The sequence below is a fragment of the Acomys minous genome (genome assembly GCF_964271855.1).
Source record: "Acomys minous genome assembly, chromosome: 3".
Classification (NCBI taxonomy): Eukaryota; Metazoa; Chordata; class Mammalia; order Rodentia; family Muridae; genus Acomys; species Acomys minous.
In genome coordinates this window covers 4647136-4671771 of record NC_140485.1, presented here as the reverse complement: position 1 = coordinate 4671771, position 24636 = coordinate 4647136, and the positions used below count along the sequence as shown (strand labels likewise).

The following is a 24636-nucleotide window of genomic DNA, read 5'->3' as shown; positions in this document are numbered from 1 at the left end:
TGCCCAGGTGTGTTTTCATCGGGTTTCCATGACTACCCTTTAAAGCAAGGGCTATGTGTATTGTCTTTCTGCCTAAGGACCTCAGTTCAGTTATTTTTTGGTGGTAACCCATTAGTTTAACCTTTGCTGCCCATTGGTAACCGACAGTATTGGAATTCATCTGTCTGAAGGATGGAGAGGCCCTCCCTCCTCCCTCCCTCTTCCCTCCCTCCTCCTTCCCTCCTTCCCTCCTCCCCCTCCCTCCCTTCCTCTTCCTGCCCTCCCTCCTCCCTCCCTCCTCCCTCCCTCCATCCTCCCTCCCTCCTCCTTCCCTTTGGCCCTCTTCCTGCCCTCCTTCCTTTCCTTTGGCTCTTCCTATGTAGTTCCCTTTAAGGCAGTGGCTCTCAACCTGTGGGTCACAACCCCTTTGGAGGTCACACATCAGATATCTTTCATATCAGATATTACATTATGATCTGTAACAGTATCAGAATTGCATTTATGAAGTAACAATAAAACAGTGGGGGTTTACCACAGCACGGGGAACTGTATTAAATAAAGGGTGGCAGCGTTAGGAAGGTTGAAATCCAGTACTTTAGGGCGATTGTGGGTGATTTCCATCTTGCCTCGGGGCCTGAGCCTTGGATGAAAACAGAATGGCACTCACGATGTAGAATGGCGCTCAGGGAGAATGGCGGGCCGCTGGATGGGTTTCCATCTTTATCTTCTCCATGTGACCCCCAGTGCAGGTGAGGAGGGCGCGTATTACATAGGATGGGCCCGTGAACACGTAGGTTCAAAGTCAGATGTAGCCACTCGTTGGCATGTGACCCTAGACAAGAAACTGCCTTTGCAGGCCTTTTACTTAGTGTGACAAAGAGAGAGACTGTCTGCGTGCGCTCAGTATGGAAGAGCGTGTGGACTGCAGCTGGCTTATGGGAGACTTGCGTTTGGAAGCTCCCTTCAGAAGGAGAATGCAAAATCTCCCACTAGTGGCCTTTTATGCATGTGTGGATTCAGCAGTGAAAAGGTGTGTTGAGCTGATACATGTAGTGACGCAGGCAAACCTTGGACAGGCTGTGCTGAGCTAAACCAGCCGTTCTCCAGAGACCACAATGGGTGGTAGGCTGTGTCCAGTGTTGGCACATCTGTGAGCTCAAGAGGCAGGTCAGCAGTCACCTGGGGGTGCACAAGGAGGGGGCAGAGAGTGATGGCTGCTGGGCACAAAGTGCCTTTTTGCCACGATGAGAATATTCTTAAATTAGATGTTGGCGAAGCAACCTTAAACAGCTCTGTAAAGGCTTGGTAAAGGGTTTAATTGTCTGCTTTCACCAAAGTGAAATTCACATGAGTGAGTTTTATATCATAGGTTTATAATTTATGTAATAAATCATATCTAAATAAATTTGATAAAATGGTTTTTATAATTACTACTCATTGAAATGGAGTATTTTAGATATGTCAAGCCAAATATATTTACCTGTTCAGTATTCCTTCTTAATATTTCTGCTAGAGGCTCTGGAATTGCTTACATGGCTCACTATATATATAGTGATATATTACTTACACCACAGCCTCCCTTAGGACCATCTTAGCTCCGGAATTCTATTCCTCCTCCAACCCTATCCCTAGGTTTGAACTTCTGATGACTCATCTGGAATGGTCCTTTTTTTCTTTTCTTTTTTATTTAGACATCATTTTCTAAAATAGTTTTTTAAAGGGAAATCCTGGAAGGAGTGAGGGTCATGCGAGACGAGCCTCAGAGCTGGGTTCTCACTTTACCCTGCACTGTGAACCAGCCGAAGATGCGTCAATAACCATGGACAGGACTGTTTTGTAAAAAATTCATAGTCTGAGCTGAACAAAGGGCTCCTTAATTGACCCTCCCCTAAGCTGCTGCTGCGAGAAATTGTCAATTGATTCCTGGGTGGCCAATGGGCTTTGGACGCCTACATCCCACTGCCCTGCCACGTCTTGAGACCATGGGAATATCTTGTTTTCCTCTGAAAGCCCAATGTTAACCTTGACCCCTAAGTACACCTGCAGAAAGGACTGGAAACGACCTCACTTTTTGAATGACTCCTCCTGGAGAAGCTATTTTCTAAATACTTCTTCTGCTGACTTCACTTACTGGGCATTCCGCGAGCTCAGAAGTCTGAGTTACTCCCCTTTGCCGACTAGAGTCCTGCAGGAGTTCCGGACTGTCAGTCTGTGCAAGAAGCAACATTACCCATATCACGGCAAGAAACACACCTAGATTACTTTTCTCCTGTTGTGACAAAATACATGTAAAAATTGACTTAGGGGGAAAGTGTTTATGGGGCCTCCTGGTTTGAGGATGTGGTCCGCCATGGCAGGGATCTCGCCTTGGCCACGGTGGTGGGAGGCAGCTGGTCACATGGCCAGGAAGCTGAGAGGACTGAGTGTGGGTATCCAGGTCACCATTTCCTTTGTTGTCAGTTCAGGACCCCGTTCCATGGGATGGAATTGCCCACATTTAGGGCGTGGCCTCCCACTTCAGTTACCCATCAGTGTTCCTTCACAGATGTGCACAGATGTCTTCTGGGTAATGCCGCACGTATTAATCATCAAGCTGGACTTGTGGGTTTGGTTCTTATTTCTGCTGTGAGCATATGTTCCCCCTGTCACTTCCCCAAATAGGCATAAACTTTCAGATAGCTCCAGAAAAAGACAAGCAGGGGTAGAGCCTACACTGTTAACGTCAAGCACAAGGTCAGGGTAGATGAAATTAATTTGTGGAGTACTGTACAGATTGCCTCTCTGCTGGCAGTAAGTCACCAGGAAAGCAATCCAGCTAACTGAGAGGTTTCCACTCTAGCATGAGTGCAGGGACAGACCCCAAATTAACTGAGTAAGTTAACTGGGTGATTCTCCTAGGCACAGCGAGGAGGTACATGAAAAAAGTGCCACAAGGAGAGCCCCTGAGCCGGGTTATTTCATGGCTCTGTCCAGAGAGGACTTTTGTCTGTGTGGCTTTGCTACTTGAGGCTAAGCCTTCCAACACCTCTGCTGAGAGGATGGGACAGCCTCCTCTGGAGGGCTTGAGATGCTGAGGTTCTTGAGGGGTCTCTGGAGTAAGGACTCAAGTAGGCGTGGTTCTGGAGCAGGCTGCTTCCCACTGCCCGGGGCCACCAAGATGTCTGCTCCTCAGTGATGAGTGAGTTCAGGGTGCCTGTCTACAGTCAGGGCCAGCACACTGTCACCACGAGACCCCCGAGGCCACATAGCCAGGCATGGGCACACCTGAAGGGCTCGCTGTGCACATGGAACATGGCCAGGACACTTGTTGTACTTGCAGATGCCACAGATTACAGGGATTACCAGTATTAATGTACTAAGGAAACCTTAGCAACGTTGTCCTCAATATTTTACATAAAACCATACAGAGACATTTGAAGGCATTACAGAGTGCCATTCTCTGATGCCCACCAGCGAGATTTTAACATCCGCTTTAGGCGTGCCTCTAGCTTTACTGTTTTCCTCTCACCATTGTAGACTCTCTTTCTGAATCCCTTATCATATCTGTAAAAACAGGGCAGCCCTCGCCTTGTTTCAGGTGCAGACATTAAGGGGAAGATGATATTAGCAGGGTGGGCAAGAGTTCAAATGTCTGGCGTATAAAGGACTGAAATACCAATAAAAGATGCTTGGGTTGGAAATAAAAGGTGGAGGAGCCAGGCCACACTCGGATGCTCCAAACACCGCGAACTTGGGGCGATCACCTTAAATCTGCCAGGGAAATTATTGGGCTGCTCTTAGCCTCAGTGTTGCTGGCGGACTACCAACGGCCGCTGCTCAATATGTAGCTTATGATCTTTGACAAATTGTTTAGACCCAATTCCGAGATATTCCTTTTCCATTTCAGGAGTAGCAGCACCAGCACCTGCGCCAGCACCTACTTCAAAGTGTCACTGTCACATTAAGCGAGGTGTTGAAATGTAGCGGGAATCCCATCCTTAGCTCTGTCCAGCACGATGTAGCCACGGCTAGAGTGGCAGATGTCAGGAGGGCAAGTGCGCATATGTCTTTGCGTGGTGTCCTGCAGATCATCTCACAGAGGCGACATCACTGAAGTTGTTATCTGTGCTGTGCTGTTGTTCATTTATCAGCATTGTCTAACAATGTTTATTATCAGGCGTATAATTATTATTATGGCAGCATAACCCATTAGCAATCAATCAAGACACAGACACCTGTTATATTTTCTTTTCTTTTTTTTTTTATTAATTTATTCTTGTTACATCTCAGTTGTTATCCCATCCCTTGTATCCTCCCATTCTTCCCTCCCTCCCATTTTCCCCTTATTCCCCTCCCCTATGACTGTTCCTGAGGGGGATTACCTCCCCCTGTATATGCTCATAGGGTATCAAGTCTCTTCTTGGTAACCTGCTGTCCTTCCTCTGAGTGCCACCAGGTCTCCCCCTCTAGGGGACATGGTCAAAGGTGAGGCACCAGAGTATGTGTGAAAGTCATACCCCACTCTCCACTAGCCTTAATTAACCTGGGGGAGGGCAGATATTAATTCTCTAGGCTACTTTTCATAATGGGGCAGGTATCCCATACCTGCCCCAATCTCATGTTATTTGTTTTTTACAAGTTACATCTCATCTATAATCCCAGATACTTGTTAATGTTCTTTATCTGGGCCAGATCTCCATCCACACTGGCCATGTGTCTTTCTTTTATCTAACCCATGGCGGCCTTCCTCTCCTCTCCTCTCCTCTCCTCCGTTTCTCTGCCTTCCCATCTTTTATCTAACCCATGGCGGCCTTCTTCCCCTCTCCTCTCCTCCACTTCTCTGCCTCCCCAAGTCCGGGAGCCTTAGCCAAGCCTGTCTTACTTGTCCTGTCCAGGTGTGAAGGCCTTTTATTAATTAGTATTAAAACACATCAGACCAATGATTTTTTTGTTTAAATAAAAGGCAATTTTTATATACAGTAAGAACAATTATGAAAAATTATAAAAACCAATAGGTAAGACTTGAGTAAACAGTAAGTGCCTAAAATGAAGAAGCTTCAAAATGGAAAAAAAAAATGACAGTTTGTTGCCTGAACAGTCACCCAAAACTCTCTATAATGTTGGAGTATCATCTTTAGCCTTTTGGCCCAGTATATCTGACAGACATATTTGTGGGGCAGGAAGTATTGAGGACTTGTTTACCCTGTCTTGGCAGAGTCTGGCCGTTAACTCTGTCTATATCTAAGCTTGTCCATTTTAGGCAGAATTTTGTCTGCGTCAGATAAAAGGACGTTTTTATCCAGTGGCTTGTTTGTCACACTTGACACCATCTCCCCAAGGAGTTTTTTTTTAATGTTCATAATTTTCTTTAGGTAGGCTAGGTATTGTCAGGAGTTAACCTGTCTTATTGTCAAAGAATCCTTAAAATAATAAAAACATTTTTAAATGTCATATTTTGTAGGTCTCTGAGGTTTTTGAAGAACATATCTAACTATTTTACCTTATCTATCTGGAGAATCATACCTATTGGTTAATCCTAGGATGTATATTTCTGTGATAAAATTATATTAGTATTGGACATGATCATGAGTTGCTCAATTAACAATTGACTTGTGTTACTTAATTATCTTAAACAGCCTGTAATAGCACTATCAGAGTATTGGAAGTAAATCATGTATTAATTGAGTTGTATGTGTATAATAACTCAGAGTAGAAATATAATGTGTGAAGAATAATATTAAATTTGAATTCTATTTTAATGTATCAAAATTAAACTTATTTTATATCAATATACAAAATTTTATGTCAGTGAATTGAAATTAACCTTATTTGTGAGTAACAGTTAAGGCCTTAAGTTAAGGAGGAGATTTAGCAATCTAGTTTTTCTCCTATATATTCCTATCATGCTGTATTTAGAAGAAACAGCAGAAAGAGCAGTGGTGATCAGAAAGTCAAGCAGACCAGAACAAAGCACAAAGAACCAGTGATTAAAACAAACAAACAAACAAACAAACAAAATCTTAGTTCACAACCTGTGCATCCTCTGCATGGCTCTGTGGAGAGAGCTGTTCCGGTTGCCTCAGAGGAAGATAACTTGCTGGTTTCCTGCTTCCCATTAAAGAGTTGTGAGACCCCTGACCTCTTTGCACTTTTGGAGAGGCCTGGGAGATGCCACGGGTGATGGTGTCACTTGCTGTACATGATCTCTGTCCCCTTTCTGCCACGGAGAGAGAATACATAATTCTAGAAGAGACAACATTCATTGCAAGAATCCCTTGTGTTAGCAGCCCTCTATAGTGTGTGTGTGTGTGTGTGTGTGTGTGTGTGTGTGTGTGTGTGTGTGTGTGCACGTGTGCGTGCGCACACACATTCATACATCCTTTGTTTACTCTTGTTTCTTGGTCATGGAAGCTATAATGGACAGGGTATCTCACCTCACAGCTTTCAGAAAGATCTGGCCCAGTACAGCTTTGGGAGACAGAATGTGAGCTACAAAGCAGGGATCAGGCAGCCTGCGAGCAACAAACTGCAGCGAGTGGGACCAGGAGCCCAGGGCGAGGGGCGCGTGGCAGAAACCCACTACTAAGTATTGAGTTTCATTTTCAATGAGCATCTTCCAAGGGAAAGTCGTTGGAAGCCTGCCTCGGAGATCTGTGCCACTTGTTGGACTTGTGGGAAACAAGCAGTGGGACTTGTGGGAAACAAGCAGTGGGACTTGTGGGAAACAAGCAGTGGGACTTGTGGGAAACAAGCAGTGGAAATGTAGGGGTCCTTGAGAAGTCGGCATTGGGGGGGGGGGCGTTGCCTCCTGCCTGATGGTGAGAGCCAGTCAATCCAGCCAGGCAGTATGTGGTGGTGGGTAGCCAGTCACTGTCAGGCTCAGTCGCGTCCTCTTTCTCTAGCTTGCCTTTCCTCACCGTGGACCTGAGGCTGAGGCTAAGATGGGAGAGCCTGGAGCTGATCTTGTTTTTCCATTAGTCCCTAGTGTTCTCTTGTTGCTGGCTTCAGTTTCCAGCCCGGATAGGTGTATGCATGACCTGAAGAACAGCCAATTGTGAGAGTGAAGAGGTGACCTTGCATTTAAACAGAAAGTTCCCCACCAGCCCCCTCCATTGTCCTGTCCTCTACGTCAGGTGTCAAGAGGCATATTTCTTTTCTGGAGTCAAGTTCCACGGTCAGAGGAGAGAAAACAGGAAAGCACTATTAGAAAGTCCAGCGCGCTCTGCGCCAATCGCGTCTTCCCTCTTGCTTTGAGAGGCTTTGCATTTATAACAAGGTCAAGGCCACCTTTGGTCGATGACATCATTTGGATTCCCTCTAGACACTGCTGTCCTTGGGTTCCATCCACCGCTGTAGCGGGGAGGTCACTGTGAATTCAGGCTCCCATTGTAGTGACGGGATATGCCTTATTTCATTCAGAGACCATTTCTAGCTGGGGCATCCCCACAGGCAGGAGCTGGCTCGACCCACCCATAAGACAGGCTGGAGATTGTGGAGATGATGGTTTTAGGGGCAGCTCTCTGACCCGGTGGAAGTCTATAAACACAGCACTCTGCCTTCAGATGCAGCACACTTTCTGGAGGCATCGCAGTGTGCCTCGTTAGGAGTCAGGGCCTCCATGACACATCATGGTACATTTCCCCTTGTCTTGCTTTCCTGTCTTTCTCAGCCTCCTTCCCCTCCCCCTCAAAATAAACTACTTACATCCAGGTCTTTGTCTTGTTAAAGTTAGTTTTTGGGCAGACCCCACCACCTGGGCCCCAATCCACCCATCAAGATGTTCCTCTTGTAGGTTGCTAGGACCCTCTATTGCACTAACCAAGGACAGTATAATAGTAAACATCAAAGCCCTACTCTGATCTAGCCAATAGACAGGACATTCTCCACAGTTGAGTGGAGAGCGGGGACTGACTCTGACATAAACTCTGGTGCCGCATATTTGACCACCTCCCCTTGGTGGGTAGGCCTGGTGTTACCCAAAGAAAGAATAAGCAGGCTACCAAGCTGAGACTTGGTAGCCTATAACCATACAGTTGGGGAGGAGGTCCCCCTTGGTCTTAGAGAGGGGAATAGGGTGAAAGCGGGAGGGAGGGAGGAACGGGAGGATACAAGTGGTAGGATAACAATTGAGTTGTAATCTGAATAAATTATTAAAATTAAAATGAAAAAAAGAAAAAGAAAGTTGGTTTTTGGGGAACCCAAACCAGGACATTTCCCTCTGTTCCCAGCACTGCATTGCCACCCAAAGCATGCTATCTGAGTGAGGCTTTTCACCGTTTTGAATGTGCTGGCCTCTGGCTGTCAGCTGCCCAGACTGGCGGAGTGTTTGGGGAGCTGAGCTTAGACTATCTGGACCCACTATCAGTGGTCCAGCTTCACCACTTGTCACCTGTAGTGGATCCCTTTATGCCCCTCAGCCATCTTAATCCATACAGGAGCACAGTGCTATTACAAATCTATTCCTTTGTTGTATAGGTGGCATTTGAAAGGCTCACTATGCATGACATTTGCTCAGGAAAAAAGGAAAAGAAAAGAAAGAAAAAGCACTCTATATCATAGTAGACACAGGAGGAAGACAAGCCGGTTTATTCTTTTAGATTCCATCAGATTTTACATGAGATGGAATTTTTAAAAAATCATGGGTCAGATGGGAGTTTTTCTACTGTTCTTACAGAAAGACCAGCCTAGGCTGGCTCATGCTGCCAACAGAAATCACAGTAGCGTGTGACCGAAAAGCTCAAGGGTCATCTTGGATCCGTCTGTCAAAGCCAGCACGTGATGTCATCTGGGCCTTGGCTGCTTGCCTCTCGATGTTGTCTCTGGTCACCTTTGTGTGCCCGATGTGCTCTTACACTCAAGGCCTCTGGGCTTTTCTAGCTAGCCTGGTTCAGTTATAGCCATTGTCAGAACCAATCCTCGTGGCTCATGAGATGATGGTCTTTTATTAGTGTGTTTTCCAGTTTTCTACTTCTATAATAGAACAACAGAAACAATTAACTTGCGATGTGGAAGGGTTTATTGTGCCTCCTGAGTTTGGAGCTTTCCGCTATTCCTTGCCTAGCTGCTTTGGAACTGTGGTGAGGCAAAGCATCATGGTCGAGGACCCATGGAAGGGCACCGTCACTCACTTACAGTAACTGAAAAGTAAAAGAGAGAGAAGACTGGACCAGCACCTCAAATCTTCTTTAAGGCATGCATCCTGTCTGTTAAGACTTCCCACTAGGCTTCACCTCCAAAAGAATCGCACATGGGCCTTAAGAGGATGTCCAACATCCATCCGAGCTGCTCCAGTTGCCCATGCATTCTGTGTAGACTGCTCGAGCGAATGGAGCTTCCTGTCAGGATGGGTAGACCGGGCGTGGTGAAGGGCTGCTTCCAGAGTGGGAATCTTAGGATGATTCAAGATCGACACGGAGAAGAGATGCAGAAGGGGGCGGGGTCAGGAGTATAGATACAGAAGGGGTGGGGTCAGGAGTGTAGATACAGAAGGGGCGGAGTCAGGAGTGTAGATACAGAAGGGAATGGGGTCAGGAGTGTAAACACCAAAGCCTCAGTGCACTTAACATTGTAATTTCCTCAGTACAGATTTATTGAATCTGTCTGTTCAACACCTTCCTAGAGACCAATGAGAAAAGGATAACCACGTCAAGAAGCTCATTACCTAAGGCAGGTGATGAAAAATATGCTCATGCCATCACCATTCAGAGATGCATTTCTTAGTCTTCGTGAAGCTCTGAACGGTTCTCTCTCACGACTGTTGTGGCGTCCCTTCGCCCCTGTCATTCCCCACCACCTCAGGGCAGAGTCAATACTTCTTGTCTTTGAGAGCCTTGTCCTTAGGACCACAGAGGGAAAAACAAAACAAACCAAAACAACAACAACAGCAGCCTTTCATTTCTCCTCCCTGAGCCGGACTCTCTGCTGTTGGGTTTTTTTTTTCCTGTAAATTGAGAAGAGCACAGGGTGAGGGGGGCATGTTAGGCCCCATCCATGCTCTTCTGTAGCACTGGGGTGATGCAGCCGGAGACAAGATGTAGGCAATTTTGTGCTTGTACCCAGCAATAAATTGGAGTGTTTATTCAAGCGCAGATGATGGAAAAGGCCGTGCTTTTTAGGAGCCAAGTGATGTAGTGTGGTCAGATTCTACTCAATTGGAAGCAAAATGTGAGTTTTTAAGGGAAAAGAAGGAACACATTAGTCAGGTTTGCAGGGTTCAAATGAATTCACTGTATGGAAAATATAGTCACAGGGGGCACGCCAGCAGAGCAGAGCATGGCTTAGCTGGGATGGATGGAGCCATTTGAAGCTAGAATCTGCACTTTCTTCTGAACAATGTGAATCCGTGTGTCTTTAGTACTTTATTATGTGTGAAAATGATGTATTTTATTGCCTCCTTGTGCCTAATTTTGGATTTTTATCTTACATTTAAAAGAAGGTCACTTACATAACTTTAGACCCGATAAAACTCAGAAACATGAACTTAAGAGGTTAAAAAATGAAAGTTAGAAAGTGATTTTAAAATTATGTTTTATTTTTTATGGAGCAAAATATTTAGATATTAATGGATATCGTAGCATGAGTGAACATTGTTTTATTGAGTAGACATGACTCAACACACTCCATCATTTTTGAACATGTGACTTCCCAGAAACATGAGCTTGAAGCTCTGGCTATTTTGTGTTTCATTGGTATCGAAGGTTAACAGCTTAGATAACCCAGCAAGGCACATGGTCTCGGTGGTAGAAGCACCCTGCAAGTAAGGGCCGCTAAGTGAAGGCACCGGCTTTTCCAATCATAGCCTGTCATGCCGAGAATCCTCATCCTGGCTCCGGTGAGTAACCTGGTAGTTTTTCAGGTGCTGTTAGTGCATGTGTTCAAAGGTCCTTATTTTGGAATGTTTTTAAGTAGATTATACAATTCTACCTAATTTGTAGTGGGTGGTACATACAGATGTTGTTTGTTTTAGAACCTCCTGATTTTTATCTACTGGTAAGGGGACACCAAACATCTTAATATTTATTTTTCAAATGGTTTTTCCATAGGCCGAGTTACTTTTCGGAAAGCAACAACCTTCTTACTAGCTATTCAAATGGCATTTTGAAAGATGCGTGTTTGTCTGTGGGTGTCTATGTGTGCTCTCTGAAAATATGGGCTAGGAGCATACTTACCTGGCAATCATGTTCTTCCCAGAAAATTGTAGAAATGCACAATTCGCGTGTAAAAATATTTCTTGCACGTGCTTATTGTGTATGTGCACTCAAGAATGCATTTGTCCGACACTTGTGGAACACATGTGGACGTCAGAGGACAATGTGTTAGTCTTCTCCTTCCAGTAGGTAGGTTCCAGAGCTTGTCATCAGGCGGGGTGGCAAACCCTTTTACCCCAATGAGACATCCCACTGACACAAAGTCACCACTTAAAAACAAAGCTAGCTACACATCTATAAAGTATAAGAAATGATCTCAGATCAGGTCCCCATTTCACCTCAAACTAGTGTACAGAATTTACTATTTTTAGGCAGTGACTGTTGATTCCATTAAGCTGAACTTTCCCACAGAACACCATGCTACAATCCTGTGGAAGCTGGGGATGGCACTGTGCCTGCCCTGAGCTCCTCCTTCAGGGCCACCCCCTGCCTAGTAGTTATTAATATTGGACACGTACACTCAGCATGGCAGTGCCAACACATATACTAAATATTAAATCAAAATATGTCTTTTTCTCATTTTAGATGGCCATGTGATGAACAGATGACATTTCTAACTGTTCCTTCTCCCCAAAATGCTATGTTGTCCCTCCACAAAGCTCTTAAGGCTAGGGATCCTATTAGCCATCAAATAACTCTGCCCTAGATAAAAGATAGACTTAAAATTCAAGCTACAGGGACATCAGAGATCAGATCACTCTTGCCTGTTAGTGCTTAGATCAGTAACAGAGATGGAGTGATTCACCTTCTCCAGACAAAAGCTTTTGGCAGATCTGGGCTTAGTATCCCAAGTCACCATATGCCTAGGATGACGAGATATTCTTACCAGTTTCTTCCTCAGAGGACCTCATGTAATTTCTTGACCGGCTGAATTTTGTTTGGGTTTAAATCTGATTTGGGAAGGTTTCTGGGCTGGTTTTGCACATTGAAAACTCATTTCCTTCTCTTCTGCCATTAAAATTGTGATCTTTCTTTTACCCATGGAAATAAGAAAAGGAAAAGAAAACAAAATTGAACTAAACCCATCTCCCTTGTCTCACTGGAATGCTTGGTCCGCTCTACCTGAAGATCAGCACCTCATCTTCCCCTAAAGCGGGCCGGTGGGATTGGGATTCTACCCCAACTCTTGGCTTTGGAATGAAACATTTTATTTAAGGGATGCAACTAGCCAGCCGTGTAGATACCCATCCCATGTGGCTGTTTAAACCCAAGTTCAAACTAATTAAGATGAAATAAAATAAAAGCTTCATTTTCTGGTTACATGACTTTATTTAAGTGTATAATATCCACATGTGGCTGGTGACTGTCTTGCTGGTGAACACAAGCATAAGAAAATCCCATTGATGTATAAAGTTGTTTATTAATCTCCATAGTATTTGTACTTTTTTGTCTTCTGAAATACAGAAAATTATTTTGGGGGAAGATTTTAGAAGCATCGAAGAGCATAGGTATTCATGAACCTTCTAGAAATCTCTTGGCAGGTTAGATTTCGAGTCAGACAGGCAAAAGAAAAAGAATTTAGAGAAGAGAAAGGTGTCATTCAGTTCAAGTTCAGGTGGGGTCTTTATTTCTGGGTTGCAGGCTACTTACTGTCTTCTTGTATCTTTATCTGCTGGGGAAAGATCTAGAAGGCTCTCTGGGTTCTCTCTAGAGGGACACCAATACCATCCCTGTGCTTCAGTAATGACATCTCAGTCTCCTAACCTTATTACCTCCTAAAGAACCTATGTCCTGATGCTGCCGCACTCGATATGGGAATTTGAGGGTAGAGCACAGTCGATCTATTGTAACAAGAACCTTCATATCTAAGAGGGGGTGCATGTGTGTGTTGTCAGGGATGGGGTGGTCTTCTTATGTGGGGCCATTATGAAGAACCTGAGTATCCAGATTTACAGACAGTGGAATCTAGAAGAAATTATCAGTAGGCAGGAGGTGGTAAAGGAGCTCCAGGAAGTGCAATGAAGGGCTAAGGAGAAAGTCAGGCATCGGTGCTAAGCTTGGATCCTTGGCATGTCAATGAACCATCAAGAAGAAATTGGGCTCTGGGCAGGATGCATGGGTCATTAGAACAATCTCACTTGCTGCATTTAGTAGTTGAGCACATGCCATGAAGAGAGAAAGCTTTCTGGAATCTTCATCCCTGTCTCAGTCTCACAACTACCCTACCCTGACCCTCCCAGCATCCTCAGCATCAATTTGGACTTTTTCTCGTCCCTTTAGTGTCATACTCTGGGCACTGCCTTCTTCCTTGACAGGAACTCATCCAACTTGCTCCTTCCCATACCAGAGTTCTTCAGGATTGGTAAATTGGCTGTACAAGGTAGGACAATGGAGTGGTCAGTGTAAGGCTGGGCTAGAAGTTAAAATGATTTGAGTGGGTAGTAGGGAGAAATATGGGCCTTCGTTTTCATTTGCTATGGTGAGCTTGCATCTGGTCTAGGGATGGGCACAGTTTCTATACACAAATGATGTGGCTGTGTAGCATCCAGTTCACAGGAGAGCCGTGGGCCTAGCAGCTTGCTTAGGTCCTCATCCTCCCTGCCTCCATCAGTGTTTAAGTCTGCTGTTGCACTCTGTGTCCCAACATCTGCAGCAATGCCATGTTCGGACCGGCCCTTCAGCCCACTCCCCCTTGCCTCTGGAGCTGAGAAGACAGCCTCTCAGAGTCTTGGAGAAGTTTGCAAAGCTGGTATGGCCAGGGAGCCCCATGAGTATTAGATAAAAATCTAATGTCTAGCCTTAAGGAGGGTCTGAAATTGCTTCTGACTCCCAGAATCCTATGTGGGATCGTGACTGGTATTGCTTAGTCTTCTGCTCCCTCAACTCTGAGCAAAAAGGAACCTCCTCAAAGGAACTGAGACCCTCATCTGTATTCAAGTTCAACGTGTTTTCTCTTGGAGTAGAGACAATAGGGCGAAGTTCAAATGGACCATGAAAGCTGCTACCTGAGTGTCCCCAAGCTGGTGAGGGGCCTCTGGAGGTGTGACACAGCCCCTCGTGATCTCAGGGTCCTGTAACCTGCCAGACACAATGTGCACATGGCCCGAGACAGAGGCGCTAATGGAATCATGGCTCCCCTAGGGTTTGGGGTTCTCTTAGACAACTCTGAATCTCCCCTGGACTCTTTCTGGAAGCATCCACATATTTGAGTGAAGCCAGCACACAGTCCATTTAGCCTCAGTTTCTTCCTATCTGCTGGGATGGGAGGACTCGGTTTGATGAGTTACTGCTTTGCCACGCATTGTGTTCCTTCCCAAGGACCAGGGAGCAATGCAGAGGCACGTTCTTATTCCAGTACTCTGAAGGAGTTTATATTGGAGGTGAGGTAGACACAGAACGAAGTGGAAAGGGAAGGACATGGCAGGGAGGGGGAAAGGCAAGGAGATGAGAGGGGAGAGAATTAGCCCCAATGAATATGTATAAAAGTCCCATATGGAAACCTGCTACTTTGTAAGCTGATTTAAGAAATAAGAATAGAGCATTTTTTTAAAACTGTTGGAAAAAATCCTCATGTATAAACCCCTTTCACTTATAGAATATAAAAATTGCTTGGCCACCTTCTTGGGATGCAAGGGGCAGGCCAGAGAAGGGGCCATGTGGAGAGTGATGCAGATCACTGGAGACTGCAGAAGGCGGTCTGCTGGCTGCCGGCTTATGCAAACTCAACCTCCAACCCTGGGGTGAGGACCTCAGAGTACATAGAGGGGAGACAGCTGTGTAAACTGCAGGGTGGGTATTTATAGCCTCGGTGAGGAGAGGCTCGCGGGGCCAGCCTAGAGTTTGCCCGTGGCCATGCCATCGCATTTATTTCCCTGGAACCTTGTGTCTTGGACAGAGGTTTCTGCTGCTTCCTTCTTGAATGATGCAGGAGATTCCGTAACTTAGTTTCCGCACCTGTGAGGGAGGCGCTGTTGCCATGGTAACCTGGACACATGGCTCTCCACTTTCAAAAAGCAGGACAGCATTCCAGTTCTCAAGAGGGTAGGGTTGTATGTACTCTCGAAGAAGGCCTGCTGTTCCCATTGAGGGTGCTCCCCCTGACTGCCAGCACTCTGGGATGAGGTGGGGGGTGCATGCCTGGACTATGGAGGTGGGCTTGGGTCCCAGCTCTGCGGATGGCCTTCTGAAGTGAGGGTAGCATAAGGTGTGGTGACATAGCACAGGACGGCAACCTGGTGCATAGGTGAGGGACACATAAGATGCATTTTACGTTCTTATATTTTCCATTTTTACCAACGTGTGTTAATTGGGCAAAGTGATATGTTTTGTTGTGATCTTGTCATGCATGTGTGTGTGCATGTGTGTGTGTGCGTGTACGTGCACATGTGTACACATGTGTGCACTTTGGTCACATTTATTTCCCTGATTACTCTCACTTACCCCTCCCCCTCCTCCTGTTCAACTTCCACAGATGATGCCATCGTCCACCTTTCCAGATCTCAGAGGAGTTAATCCCTTGGCAGCAAGCAGACAGCCCCACCTCTCTTCTGAGCCCGAGACCAATATCTGAGAAGGGTTAGAAGGCCGCCCTGAAGTCAGGCCAGCAGACAAGGGACAGGGTGCGAGGGGTCAAGGCTGTGAGCTGAGGATCTAGGTCATGGGACTCCTGAGAAGACCCGTTATTGGTGAAACCCTTGGGTTCTGTGTGCTTTGGTCACGGGAAGGCGGACGGGAGAGGCGCAGGGACTGAGAGGCAGGGAGAGGAGAGTGTGCTGGAGTGCAAAGGGGTGAACACAGCTCTGTAATGGAAACTTGGCACCCAGCCTCCACTCTTTGCTTCCTCAGTGCAGGCAGCTTGGATCTCAGACTGAGAACCGAGTTTCCTCCTCAGCCAGCGGCGGCCTGCAGCGTTTCTATGGCCCCACCCCCTCTTGTCACTTCTCCTCAGAGACCACAGCCCTACACGTTTCCTCTACTGGTGACTTGTGACACAGGAGCCTGTTGCTTTCCCTGTTCACCCCCTGCCTCCTCCCTTTCCCCTGACTAATTAGGGCAACATGCAAACTTTCAGAGCCTGGCAGATGAGGAGCCAAGAATGCCATGGCTGGGGGCCAAGTGTTTTTGTTGACATTGCTCTAGTGTAGCTTTGCAGAGCAGCCTCTTCGCTGTAGCAGAGAAGTCTAAGGAGCTAGGGAGGCAAGTTAGGAGAGACCAGTGAGGGGAGCGAGTGTGGGCAGCCTTTTGCCTCACCTTCCCCTGCCTCCGAGCGTCCCCGCCGCCCCCACCCCTTTGGCTTTTCTCTCTAAGTGCAAGACTGGAGCAGCCCGTGTTGTAGATAGCCAGGTTCTAGCAAACTACACTGAGCAGACTGCTGTGCATAGATGGAGATTCGACAAGTGCTTGAGTCTTTGGTCTCTGATGGTTTTCCAGGTATGCCACCCATCATCACAGATAGTTCTCAGGGGACTGTTTAGCAGATCCAGCGGGACAGTCTACACTCACTACCTATTGTAAGAGGAAGGCTGCTTTGCCCATCTGCCTTATTATTAGCTGTGCCTTGTAACCAGGGTGAGCTTTCTCATCCAGGAGTCAGCCAGGAAGCTGCTCTTTGAAGCCATTAATCCTGGACTCAGAACTTTCTTTTGCTACTTGATGACTGTGTGTGGCCGGCAAGTTGCTAAACCAGAATATTCCTCCCCTTAATTTCCTTATTTGCAAATATGAAGCTAATCTTTCCACAGAGGTTTACTATGAATATAGAACATATTAAAAAAAAACCCAGAAAGTTGTTTGCACGTAATAGTCACAGAATGACAAAAATCTATGGAGAATATTCGGTACGGTCGTAGATTACCTATGATCTTAGGCAAGTCACTTCTACTTGACCTTGTTTGCTTCAGAGGTGTAAAGAGGCCCTGGAACCTTCTCATGTACCATGAGACTTTTGAGACAACCAAGCTGAACTACAACACTATCAACCTTTGTTCTCATCGACGTTGCTACTATTATTATTACTAATATTTTCTCAGACTCTGAACATCATTGTTGTATTGGTGATCAGTGGTCAAGTCTGTTTTTGTTGAGATGAAAGTTTGTAGATTTTGGAAGGCTGAGGTGCTGTCTTAATCGTGTCTAATTCCTGAAGATATTGAATCATTATGTTTAAAAAAAATCCTCTAATTTTCTGCTACAATAGCTGGCTCTGCTTTTACATCTCTTAATTGGTATCAGCTTTTCTCTTAGAGTCCCAGACCCATGGAAACTTGGCAAAAGAGTGTTGGGAGTCATTGGAAGGAATACTTTTGCTTCTTTGCAAGTCTTCAGGGTCTGTCTGAACCTCAGGACTCCAGGTCCGCAGAGCACCCTTCTCTGACCCACACTGTGAGGACAGAGAATAGAATGACCGCTCTGCCAGCCACAGCAACACCACGTGGACCGGCAGCTTTTGAACGCTCTGCCCATATCTGTTGCTCTAAACATTGCATTGCTTACAGCCACCATACAGCTCCCAGAACCTGCATCTCAATGCCCAAGGCCCTTGCTGTGCACCACAGCTTCCTCCGGATCTCTGTGGAGAGGAGGATGAAGATGTGGCTCAGCAGTCAAGAGCACATGCTGCTCCTACTCAGGACCTGAGTTCAGTTCCCAGCTCCCACTTCCGCGGGCTCACAACAGCTTAGAAAACCAGGTCTGGCCTTCATGGACACTTGCCCTGAGGCATGCATGCACACACACCCACATGTGTGCACGCATGCACACGGAAACACAGACACACACACACACACTTTTAAAAAATAATAAAAAAAATTAAAGGAAAAGCTTGAGAATTAATGTTTCTGGAAATAGGCTTAAAGCCATGAAAGAGGAGGCATGGGTAGACCGATGCCCTGTTCCCTCACACCTCAGGTATCTGAGATGCTTTTCCTCTTGCCCATAGTGCTTTCACAGGGGCCCAGTGCTCCTCACTTACTTTGGCACCCGGCTTGAAGCATGCCTTCCCTACCCTACTTCTCTGTTCCTTGGCGCATTCTTCCTGGAGTCACACCTGTTGGCCAGCAGTGCTCAATCCTTCATCTTAGGAGCTGCTCCCGACCTAGTCTGGGACACAGAGCACTCCAAACACCTCTCCGCGGCACCTTTGATACTTTTCAACATTGAACATCTATATTTTAAGACTGCTTATTGTAGTTTATGACCACTGACCTTATTCCCTCTTTATGAGTTCTTGGAGGGGCTTATCTTCCTCTGCTTAACAGCATTTTTAGCCATAGGATCAACCATTCAGGTTAAACATGCTATCCAGGTAACTTGATTGAACTTTGAAACCCTTTCTTATGTGTTGTTCTGGTAATTTTGGCCAGGGTAATGGCATGTAGGTGCCACAGAGGCTGCTTGCGCTTTTGAGTTGAAGTGATTGCTTATTGGACAGTTTCACCCGTTCTCTGACGACGGGTGCTTTTCTGGCTGTATGCCTAAGTTCTGATTAGATATCTTGAAAGTTTACACTCAGGACTAGGCTTGCATTTGGGGGAAAACCTACATTCACTCGCTCCTGCTGCTGCCTGTAGCATCTTGAAGTGAGGTACAGATGAACACTCTACTTTCCAGAGTGGTCCAGGGCCCTAACTTATCCATGTCAAAGGTGGAAACAGTGATTTCAGCTTAGGCTTACAGAGTCCCTTCTGAGATCACATAATGCTTTGGTGCTGGCAGATGATATTCAACTCTTCAGTGTAGCATTGTGAGAACCAAATTCCATAGAGAAGGTAAAACTGTTTGGAAAATTGACATTCACTGTGAAAATAGAGGCTGTGAGATGGTGGCCTTTGGCTCCGCACTGGCCACTTGAGAACATCTCACTGTGTGGCTTAGTGAAGGCACCTTGTGGTCCGAGTGAAGGCCATTGGGCCGAAGAATTAGGACCTTGTCTTGTATTTAGATCCATTTTTAGCATTTTTTATTACTTTGGACAATTTTAAATTTTAAAAATTCTGATCATATTCTTCCTTTCCCCCAAGTCCTTCCAAATCCTCTCTCCCTTTCTACCCACCTAACTTTAAGTTCTTTCTAAAAACACAAACAAACCCCAATACAACCATTTTTTCCTAACCAAAGCTATTCTAGACATTGCAGAGGTGATGATCGCCATAATTTTTTCTCCTTAGTTCCAGGCCGCTAGAAAGAGCTACCCCTGTCTGACCATCCTCCACCCCCAACAACCGCTTCATGCTGAGCTCAAGCCTTCATCTTGATGGATTTGTCCACGGTGTTCAGAACTGCTAATTCTTCTTCCTTGGCTTCCTTCTTGCTATTTTTATTGCACCATGCTCCTTTCTCTCTGGAGAAGTGTTAGGCCATCACTCCCCATGCAGATATCTGCATGGAGGCTCCCGCTAGTCATGAAGCCTGCAGAGACCCTATCTGGGCTATATCCTGTGGCCTTGCCTGTTAGGGATCACTTTTGTATTAGTTCTCTTGGCTGAGGCATCATTGCCAAGGAGCTATATGATCCCCTCCTGAGAATCTTATCAGCAGAAACTTCAGACGCAGCATTCCCTCAGCAGGGCGGGGAGCGTCTTCCCTCACGTGCCCTTTCCTCCTCATTCTGTCTGCTGACACTGTCCTCTCCACAGCCATCCCATCTGGAGACCCAGGCGTTGCTAAGCTAACCCCTAACAGGCCTTCTGTAGTCTTGTTTTTCCTTCATCTCTTGTTTTATGAAATCCTGTGCTGGGTCCCTCATAGGCCACAGCTTCGGGGATGGTGAAGTGATGCGTTAGCTCAGGTTACCCCTCAAGAATCAGATTCTGGGCATGCTTTCAACTGCAGTTCATTTACCTGAAAGGTAATTTAAGCAAATATGGTGGAGGTGTGGACCCTGGAAGGCTAGAACAGCTCACAGTGACTCAGTAGATTCCATTGTTTCCTTCTCTTCTCAGATTGCGTCTTAATGGTATAATATTTGTAGCTTGAATTTGGCTCTTATGAGAGTGCCGGTGCCAAGGAAGTCATCCAATAGCTACAAGTCTAGACTGCTTCCCTCACTGTTATTGGTTATTAAACATTTCTTAGCATGTCGGGCATAGGAAATTTGGAAAGAGAAGAGACAGTCATCAATCAAATATACTTATCAAGAGACCCATCTTGTAGACAACATCAGTTTATTCACACCGTGGGGAACTCTGGAATCTAGTTTAGAATGCAGTGAGATGCATACCTCACTGCCATCCGTCTCAAGCCATGATATTTATATATAAGTTCCTCTTGTCATTGGATAGAAGACTTTTTTTTTCTGCACCCAGTAGGTTTCACTAATCAGAGGAAGCCCTCAGATATATTCAAGATGTCTTAAGGGCACCCATGCAGTACAGAGAAAAATAATAGCTGGTTAAGGCACAGGCTTCCAGCATTGGTAAAGACTCACATTTAGTTGTTAGTGATGTATGGTGATTTTTTTTTCCCCTCTCCAGAACTTGACCTCATGGATCTCATCGGGGAAGACAGAAAGTGGCTGGTGGGGAGGAAGCTGATGCAGGTGAATGACACACTGACCTCTGAAGATGCAGGACTCCGGAGCAGCAAGAACTGCACTGAGCCAGGTAACAGTGGTGGCCATGTCCTGGCAGTGGTCGCCATTTTCTTTGATTACGGCTGAGGATGAGCTGAGTGACATGTCTCTTTTTAAAGTCTATTCTGGAGAGATTTTAAAGATATTTGGGGCTTAGGTATCAGAAACTCAACCTTTGGTTCTAACACTGTGAAGCTCCTCTATCTAAAGACCTGTGTCATCTTTCATGTGGATAAACTGTTGTCAGTGTGTTTCCAAAGGCCTTACATCTTTTGATATGGAAAGTGTTTCAAAAAGTCATGTGTGTCTACTCCTTTTTGGAATGATGAGTAGAAGGACCGTCCCCTGCCACACCCAGCATCTTATCAATAATCTCTCAAGCACAAGTGGAAGGAATGAAGACTAGATACTTGTATGCCTACCCACAAAATACTATATAACCTATGGCCCTTGAGTGGCAGGGTTTAGAATTATTATGGGTTCTTATTAAAGGCTCATAACAAACCTTTTCAAAGGTCAGTGAAGTATGGGGAAGCTACATTAATTGTAAATGAAAGTGACCATGAAGGGTTTGATTGCCACTGCTGAGTGGACAGTCGTGGATGACCCAAGAAGCACACATATATCAAGGGCTGAACGGGCAGGAGGGGGACGCTCTGGTTCTACCCGTGGATTCTGTTGGTGATCTTTTCTGATAGTCAGACAGGTTCCCACTGTATGTCTTCAGTTAGTGGGCGCATGATAAGTGGGATGTAGGAACACAGGAATCATAGTCGTCAAAATCTCATTTTTACCTTCGGGGAAAAGAGAATGGAGTGACATATGGCACGGCAGTGAATGGCCTTCATTGGGTTCGTCTCTGTGCAGGAGATGGTGGGGATGGAAGGGTCCTGTCTCCTGCCGGCATGGCTTGGTTTGTGGGGAAAACGTAGGTAGTCTCACTGTAAGTGCCTGGAATTGCTCACTCTGTTAGCAATGGCTTCCTCACAGGGATAAGTACAGCAACTTCAGGAACATTGAAAGCCATTCCAAAGGAAGAAATGACTCAACTTCATAGGTAGAAACAAAAATGTCCAGCTTGATAAAAAAAAAACATAACCAACCACAAATGTAGCATCTACTGAGGTTGTTCAAGGAGAGACACAGAGAAGAAGAGGTGACAGGCTTTAGGAAGAAAAGCAGTGAGAGAGCTCAAGCACACTGGACAGCGAAGGCTATGATGTGCATATGTGGAAATAGCATAACTAAACCCACCATTAGGTACAATTAATATATGCTGATAAAACATTAAAGATCATGGTTACAAAGGAATTGTGCTGCCAGAATTGCTACTCTTACTTTACGTCTATGTGGACTACAGGAACTAGGATTCACTTGGAGACCTGACTCAGAATGAAACTATAAGGAGGATGAACATGCCCGAGGCAGAGTCCTATTCACATTGTAGCGTGTTAGGGCCTGCATTCTTCAAGAACCCCCTCCTTCCCCCAAAACTGTGGGGCCACTCCCTCATCTGAACGCTGCTGTTATGAAATGCCTCTAACTGCACCCTGGATGATAATATCCAACGACAACTTAAATCCAGTGACGAGGACTAGAGAGATGGCACAGTGACGGAGAGCACTAGCCGACCTTCCAGACGACCATGGTTTTGATTCTTCACATTTGCATGTCTGTAACTCCAGTTCTGGGAGTTACAAGTGCATTCTTCTGGCCTTTGCATATACCAGGCATATGTATGGCACATAGACATACATGCACATAAAATTCATGCACATAAAAGCCATTAAAGTCAAATCAAGTGAACCAAAATAACCCCAAAATAATGCATGCTGATGCTCCAGCTGTTCACGCGTGTCATCCGTGTATAGGGTGTGTCCAGTTTCTGTGTGTGACTGGCCCCTGCTGTAGCTGGGCAGTACGGATCCTGGAACATGTTTATCAGAATGGAAGAGATTCCTGGACAAGCAGATCTAAAGCTGCCAGTGGTCTCTGGAGACATTTTCCATCTCACTAGCTCACTTGCAAACATCTCAAGATATAAGAGTGGATGTTTGTATTCATGGTGATCTCCATTTCCAACCTTCTAACCTACATCTTGGAGTCATGTCTACATTTGAATTCTAGCTTGTAACCTGGGGGCTTTGGGCAAAGTAATTAGAGCCTCTTGGCCTTCCAGCTCCTTAGAAATTATGGCAATCATCCTGTCCTCTCACAAGTGAGGATTGGTACTGATGTCATAAAGTATGCACGGTTTAGGGCTCCTTGTATGACAGTTTATAGTAAGAATTGATTTGCAAACTTCCCTTGTCTGCTAGAAGGTGTTCATCTCCCCGTTTTGGGTAAGCCATGATCCCTAGAGCCACACTTCCATAGCCACTCTCCACAAGAGATGGCCAGTTTAGGCCTGTCATCACCCACACTCTTGAGTGGTCCAGAGATGAACAGCTGGTCAGCTGATCCCTGAGGATCAAATACCATTATCTGTCAGACAAGCTTTGAAGATTCTATGCTGGTAACCGGCACCATCATCTCTGCTGACCACCTGTGACTGATAGTGATGTGATCAAACATGGCCAGACATGCACGACCTAGCTGGCTCAGTGCCTTCCCAAGATAAACAGATGCTGTGTGAAGCAAAACTTAAAAAGCCAAATCACAGGTAAGGCTGCGATGTAATGTTATTACTTTAATAGTACAGTATGTTCCATGGGGTTATGTCGGAAGGCCCCTAGTAGATGTCTGAAACCATGGAAACACGGAGCCCTGCTGCGTGTGTGTGTGTGTGTGTGTGTGTGTGTGTGTGTCTGTGTGTGTGTGTGTGTGTTTCTTATATGTGCATACCTACAATAACCTTTAATTTAATGAAGATGAACAGTAATGACTACTAATAAAATAGAGCAATTATATCAATATACTATAATAAAAATTCTGTAAAAGTTATGAATTGCTCATGTCTGGAATTTTCCATTTAATAGTTTTGGACCATGGCTGACTGCAGGAAACCAAGGAAAATGAAACTGTGGGTAAGGGCGGGGAGCTGCTGTGTTCGTTGCTACCTCTGACTTGTTGTTGGGCAGAGTTAGCTGGAGAGAGCTGTGGCTGGTCCAGTCAGCAATCCCTGTCCAGTTTCCTTAAAGAAGGTCTGATCACAATGAATATTGCTGTGCTGGATGAATACAGTGGTGTCTGCTCTCAGAAGTCTTAATGTAGGGGCTAGGAAGGGAGCCTGTGGTGTCTGGACTCTTTCCCTTTCTAATTGTGATGCCAACAGTAGCCGTGCATTGACAGAGAAGGGTGGGCCAGGGTTCCCTCGGTGCTTGTGGGTCTGGGGGGGGGGCAGTGATTGTTTTCATAGCCACCCGAGGAAGCTGGGTGCCAGTTGAGCTGTAGCCATGTGAGCCGCAGTGTCAAGGTCATAGGCAGAAGTTAATGTGACATTTGTCCCCAAAGCACCGCCTGTTACCACTTACGTTGTCACAGTTTCAGTTCCAAGGCTATGTCCTTGGAAACCCTGGCTTTAGATGCTGTTAGAGGAAGCCTATGGATTCAGGCTCTGAAGATGGAATTGGGGCATTAATCTCCTCGTGGAGCTGCGGTGCTTCTCAGAGGTTCATCCCTCCAGCTGGGAAATAGAAGCTACCTCTCATCCCCTTCCGTCACACAGACCCACTCATTCAGAAACAGAGGCTCTCACAACTTCTACCCGGAGTCACCCCCAGCTTCTCCTAATACCTTTCTTGCATTTGCATAATCCCAAATCACCTCAACCTTCCTGGCCCTCCCCCCTCCTTCTCCCCTTCCTCCCCTCCCCTTCCTGTCCTCCCCTCCCCTCCCCTCCCCTTCCTGTCCTCCCCTCCCCTCCCCTCCCCTCCCTTCTCCTCTCCTCCCCTCCCCTCCCCTCCCTTCTCCTCTCCTCCCCTCCCCTCCCCTCCCCTCCCTTCTCCTCTCCTCCCCTCCCCT

At 46.0% G+C, this 24636-nt stretch overlaps 1 protein-coding gene across 1 annotated transcript in view; it reads left to right on the top strand.

Annotated features, from left to right (window-relative positions):
- Nucleotides 1-24636, top strand: part of SLC24A3 (solute carrier family 24 member 3) — a 496071-nt gene that overhangs the window by 49097 nt on the left and 422338 nt on the right. The window contains exon 2 of the mRNA XM_084777255.1: nt 20576-20704. Coding sequence (XP_084633381.1) covers nt 20576-20704 — 129 coding nt within the window. The remainder of the gene's footprint in view (nt 1-20575; nt 20705-24636) is intronic.